The sequence below is a fragment of the Blennius ocellaris genome (genome assembly GCF_963422515.1).
Source record: "Blennius ocellaris genome assembly, chromosome: 6".
Taxonomy (NCBI): Eukaryota; Metazoa; Chordata; class Actinopteri; order Blenniiformes; family Blenniidae; genus Blennius; species Blennius ocellaris.
The window spans coordinates 1,416,455-1,423,069 of record NC_137655.1 but is presented as its reverse complement, the minus strand read 5'-3'; the positions used below and the strand labels follow the sequence as shown (position 1 = coordinate 1,423,069).

The 6,615-nt window shown below is 48.8% G+C and overlaps 1 protein-coding gene across 1 annotated transcript in view; it reads right to left on the bottom strand.

The window, feature by feature from the left end:
• Nucleotides 1-6,236: 6,236 nt before the first annotated feature.
• gpr39 (G protein-coupled receptor 39) overlaps nucleotides 6,237-6,615 on the bottom strand; it is a gene marked incomplete at both ends in the record, with an annotated part of 24,300 nt that continues 23,921 nt past the window's right edge. Inside the window, one exon of the mRNA XM_080498099.1 lies at nucleotides 6,237-6,615. This exon is cut by the window's right edge and continues 118 nt beyond it. Within this exon, the coding sequence (XP_080354225.1) occupies nucleotides 6,237-6,615 (379 nt within the window).

Sequence of the window (6,615 nt, the reverse complement as noted above, 5' to 3'; positions counted from 1 at the left end):
CCGGAGGCTAAAGAGAGAAAAACAACAGACCGACCAGGAAGCGGAAAGCCGGGAATGCTGAGTCATGTCATCTCCACGCCTTCAGAACAGGAAGTGAGGTCGTTGACGTCGCGGCGCCTCCGAGTGGCCGGACGCTGATTTTCTCCCTCGTGTCCAAAGACGAGTCGCTCGTCTTCTCTTTGGCCAGAAGCTCCGCCTCCCATCTTCTCTTTGGCCAGAAGCTCCGCCTCCCGCCTTCTCTTGGGTCAGAAGCTCCGCCTCCCATCTTCTCTTTGGCCAGAAGCTCCGCCTCCCGTCTTCTCTTTGGCCAGAAGCTCCGCCTCCCGTCTTCTCTTGGGCCAGAAGCTCCGCCTCCAGGAGAGGAAACGAGTCCAGCTGTCGTTTGGATTCGGAGGATTTTGCGTCACTCGTTGGACTTTCAGTGGAAACTTTATCGTTTTGTTTTTGTTTTTTGAATTCGTCACGGCGACCATGGATGTGCGCAGCCTGGGAGGTGAACCTGTACATTTCTTCTTCTCGTCTTCTGAACTCTTTGTTTCTTTAATCGTATTCTGGATTTAACGGCACTGAAAGACACAAGATGTAATAATAATCAGTATATAATGTTTCATATTGCTGAATCAACTGGTTTGAATAATGATATATATATAAATAATGGTATAAAAAATATAAAGCATGACTTTATAACACTAAAGACGACTCCTGGGACTTTAACACTACAGAGCAAACAGCATTTAATTTAAATATTTATGTCATTTTATTTATGACAGTCAGCAGGTTGAACGAGTCATAATGGAAATATTTTACTGGAAATCAAATCTCCCTCCTATTATTTAAAAAAAAATCCCGTTCCATATTAGAGACAAACAGTTCAAATGTATTTCAAACTGGATTTTAATCCGTATTATAAATTACTATCCGTCAGGAGAACTACCGTATTTTCTATGCTATAGAGCAGCTGAATTTAAGCTGGACAAGCAAAAAATTTACAAAAAAAAACAACAACAAACGTATATAAGCCACACGCCACCTAGTGGCCTGGCATGCAAACTACACTTCTTTTTTTTCTTTTTTTTTTACATTCCCATGTTCCTGCAGTGAAAACGTCTGCATGTAGAAGCTTCTGAAAAGCAAAACAGAAAAAAAAAACTATTGTTTGGCAGCTTGTGTGACATTTCATATCAGATATTTCATCAGATTTCAAAGTAAAATGTTATTTTTGGAGTAAAAACGTGCAGTTTGACGACATGCAATGTGGATATTTTACCATAATTCTCACTAGTGGGGCGTCTGAAACAACATGATCATGTTTAAACTGCACTTATATATATTAAAAAAAAACTGCACTGCTTTGTGAGCTAAAACAAAAACAAACACTTGGACGGGTTGTTTATTATATTATATTATATTAATTCTATGAACTTGACTTAAACGGTCACTTTTTTTTTTTTTTGGCATTTTTGTTTAAGAAAAGCTTCATTTTCAGATGGAAACGTTGTGGAAACGTCGGCCGTGAACTCGCTGAAGCCAGAAAACACAGAAAACACGTCTGAACTGTGGAAGTAAATGTATAAATAGACGCTGAGAATCATGAGCGGCTGTTGAAAGTTCTCATACATACTTCCTTCCCTGGTAGATTTGACATTTAACAGTTTAATATCCTTTGAAATGAAGACGTATAGTGAAAAAAAAAAAAGATTTCCTGCCGTGGCTGTAAAGACATTTGAAACGACGTCATGTTTTCTATGAGGTGTAAAAAAAAAGCTTGAGATTAAAAACAAAATTGATTTTAATGTTAAACTTTGTGCCAAACTTTCACCCGACGAGAAAATAAAGCTGTGAAATGAAGCGATTGGCCATTTCTCTGTTGAAAGGTTCCAGAAGGACTTGAAAGGAACATAAAAGGCTGTCTCCACGAGAGCAGAGTTCCGTGTGGAACCTCGTCGGGACTTCAACCTTCACGTCTCCCGGGTCTCGTTCAGGAAACGAGCGTCACTTTAAATCCCGAACAAATAAATCAACTTTAATAGAGACTGGCCTTCGTCTGTCCGACGGCTTTTATTGGAACGTTCTGCTCCATTAGCCGCGTTCTTTTTTTAGTCCAGAGACTGCTGAGAGGTCAGGAGAACATCAGGAACCAGGGAGGGAACATGGAGGGAACTCAGGGAACATGGTGAGAAAACGGGGAACATAAAGGGAACTCAGGGAACACGGTGAGAAAACAGGGAACATGGAGGGAACACGGGGAACATGGAGAGAAAACGGGGAACATAAAGGGAACACGGTGAGAAAACAGGGAACATGGAGGGAACTCAGGGAACATGGTGAGAAAACGGGGAACATAAAGGGAACTCAGGGAACATGGTGAGAAAACAGGGAACATGGAGGGAACTCAGGGAACACGGTGAGAAAACGGGGAACATGGAGGGAACTCAGGGAACATGGTGAGAAAACGGGGAACATAAAGGGAACTCAGGGAACACGGTGAGAAAACGGAACATGGAGGGAACTCAGGGGGAACATGGAGGGAACACGGGGAACATGGAGGGAACTCAGGGAACATGGTGAGAAAGCGGAGAACATGGAGGGAACTCAGGGAACACGGTGAGAAAACGGGGAACATGGAGGGAACTCAGGGAACACGGTGAGAAAACGGAACATGGAGGGAACTCAGGGGGAACATGGAGGGAACACGGGGAACATGGAGGGAACTCAGGGAACATGGTGAGAAAGCGGAGAACATGGAGGGAACTCAGGGAACACGGTGAGAAAACAGGGAACTCAGGGAACACGGTGAGAAAGCGGAGAACATGGAGGGAACTCAGGGAACATGGTGAGAAAACTGGGAACATAAAGGGAACACGGGGAACATGGAGGGAAGTCAGGGAACATGGTGAGAAAACGGGGAACATAAAGGGAACTCAGGGAACATGGTGAGAAAACAGGGAACATGGAGGGAACACGGGGAACATGGAGAGAAAATGGGGAACATAAAGGGAACACGGTGAGAAAACAGGGAACATGGAGGGAACACGGGGAACATGGAGGGAACTCAGGGAACATGGTGAGAAAACGGGGAACATAAAGGGAACTCAGGGAACACGGTGAGAAAACTGGGAACATAAAGGGAACTCAGGGAACACGGTGAGAAAGCGGAGAACATGGAGGGAACTCAGGGAACACGGTGAGAAAACGGGGAACATGGAGGGAACTCAGGGAACACGGTGAGAAAGCGGAGAACATGGAGGGAACTCAGGGAACATGGTGAGAAAACGGGGAACATAAAGGGAACTCAGGGAACACGGTGAGAAAACAGGGAACATAAAGGGAACTCAGGGAACATGGTGAGAAAACAGGGAACATGGAGGGAACTCAGGGAACATGGTGAGAAAGCGGAGAACATGGAGGGAACTCAGGGAACACGGTGAGAAAACGGGGAACATGGAGGGAACTCAGGGAACATGGTGAGAAAACGGGGAACATAAAGGGAACTCAGGGAACACGGTGAGAAAACGGAACATGGAGGGAACTCAGGGGGAACATGGAGGGAACACGGGGAACATGGAGGGAACTCAGGGAACATGGTGAGAAAGCGGAGAACATGGAGGGAACTCAGGAAACACGGTGAGAAAACGGGGAACATGGAGGGAACTCAGGGAACACGGTGAGAAAACGGAACATGGAGGGAACTCAGGGGGAACATGGAGGGAACACGGGGAACATGGAGGGAACTCAGGGAACATGGTGAGAAAGCGGAGAACATGGAGGGAACTCAGGGAACACGGTGAGAAAACGGGGAACATGGAGGGAACTCAGGGAACACGGTGAGAAAGCGGAGAACATGGAGGGAACTCAGGGAACATGGTGAGAAAACTGGGAACATAAAGGGAACTCAGGGAACACGGTGAGAAAGCGGAGAACATGGAGGGAACTCAGGGAACACGGTGAGAAAACGGGGAACATGGAGGGAACTCAGGGAACACGGTGAGAAAGCGGAGAACATGGAGGGAACTCAGGGAACATGGTGAGAAAACGGGGAACATAAAGGAAACTCAGGGAACACGGTGAGAAAACAGGGAACATGGAGGGAACTCAGGGGGAACATGGAGGGAACACGGGGAACATGGAGGGAACTCAGGGAACATGGTGAGAAAGCGGAGAACATGGAGGGAACTCAGGGAACACGGTGAGAAAACGGGGAACATGGAGGGAACTCAGGGAACACGGTGAGAAAGCGGAGAACATGGAGGGAACTCAGGGAACATGGTGAGAAAACTGGGAACATAAAGGGAACTCAGGGAACACGGTGAGAAAGCGGAGAACATGGAGGGAACTCAGGGAACACGGTGAGAAAACGGGGAACATGGAGGGAACTCAGGGAACACGGTGAGAAAGCGGAGAACATGGAGGGAACTCAGGGAACATGGTGAGAAAACGGGGAACATAAAGGAAACTCAGGGAACACGGTGAGAAAACAGGGAACATGGAGGGAACTCAGGGGGAACATGGAGGGAACACGGGGAACATGGAGGGAACTCAGGGAACATGGTGAGAAAGCGGAGAACATGGAGGGAACTCAGGGAACACGGTGAGAAAACGGGGAACATGGAGGGAACTCAGGGAACACGGTGAGAAAGCGGAGAACATGGAGGGAACTCAGGGAACATGGTGAGAAAACAGGGAACATGGAGGGAACTCAGGGGGAACATGGAGGGAACACGGGGAACATGGAGGGAACTCAGGGAACATGGTGAGAAAGCGGAGAACATGGAGGGAACTCAGGGAACACGGTGAGAAAACGGGGAACATGGAGGGAACTCAGGGAACACGGTGAGAAAGCGGAGAACATGGAGGGAACTCAGGGAACATGGTGAGAAAATGGGGAACATAAAGGGAACTCAGGGAACATGGTGAGAAAATGGGGAACATAAAGGGAACTCAGGGGGAACATGGTGAGAAAACGGGGAACATAAAGGGAACCTCAAGGGGAACATGGAGGGAACACGGTGAGAAAGCGGGGAACATGGAGGGAACTCAGGGAACATGGTGAGAAACCAGGGGGAACATGGAGGGAACTCGGGGTAACATGGAGGGAACTCAGGGAACACGGTGAGAAAACGGGGAATATGGTGAGAAAGCGGGGAACATAAAGGGAACTCAGGGGAACATGGTGAGAAAATGGGGAACATAAAGGGAACCTCAAGGGGAACATGGAGGGAACACGGTGAGAAAGTGGGGAACATGGAGGGAACTCAGGGAACATGGTGAGAAACCAGGGGGAACATGGAGGGAACTCGGGGTAACATGGAGGGAACTCAGGGAACACGGTGAGAAAACGGGGAATATGGTGAGAAAGCGGGGAACATAAAGGGAACTCAGGGGAACATGGTGAGAAAATGGGGAACATAAAGGGAACCTCAAGGGGAACATGGAGGGAACACGGTGAGAAAGTGGGGAACATGGAGGGAACTCAGGGAACATGGTGAGAAACCAGGGGGAACATGGAGGGAACTCGGGGTAACATGGAGGGAACTCAGGGAACACGGTGAGAAAACGGGGAATATGGTGAGAAAGCGGGGAACATAAAGGGAACTCAGGGGAACATGGTGAGAAAATGGGGAACATAAAGGGAACCTCAAGTGGAACATGGAGGGAACTCAGGGGGAACATGGAAGGAACTCTGGGAACATGGGGGGAACACAAAGAGAGCACAGGGAACTCAGGGGGAACATGGAGGGAACTTATGGAACATAAAGGGAACTCAGGGGGAACATGGAGGGAACTTATGGAACATAAAGGGAACTCAGGGGGAACATGGAGGGAACTTATGGAACATAAAGGGAACTCAGGGGGAACAGAGTTAAAGCAACAGTACAAAGAAAGACAATAACCAGTTGATAATAAAGTAAATTGAGGTTTATAAAAGAATCACTGTCATTTTATAAAAAAAACTCAAAGTACAAAGACGTAATGTGATACTTGGTAGAGATTCATTGTCAAGCGATAAAATGTGGACAAGATAAAGGAGAGAAGGGGGGGGGGAGATCAAAGCTTTTATTCTGGCGGGAAAAACCCCAGAATGCACGTTTGACATGTAAACAAAGCAGGTTGGACGAGTCGCCGTGAGTAAACCAATCAGAATCGTTTCCCTGCAGTGCGAACGAAGCCGTGTTTCTACCGCCGTATATCTACCGCTACAGTTCTACCGCCATATATCTACCGCCATCACTCTACCGCTATATTTCTGACTCCGGCGGTCCGTTCTCGCCGGTTCCCGGGCGCGACTCCTCCGTCGGGCTCAGGGACAGGTGAGTCTCTGACTCCACCCCGGAGTCGCTCTGAAAGGTGGTGAAGGTGGGGGCGCTTGTCTCCTGCAGGGCGGCGCCACCCCCGCCCCCACCGCCGCTACGCCGCAGCGACCGCAGCAGCAGCGGCCGCAGGGAGCGGGCGGAGGCGGCGTGCGGCTTGGGCACGGTGCGGCGGTTGGCGTGCTGCAGGGTGAGGCGGCAGCGCAGCACCTGGACGAACACCTGGCGGAACTGGCGCGACGACACGTTGTAGAGCAGCGGGTTGAGCACCGAGCTCAGGTAGAAGAAGGAGTCGGCCACCGGGTGG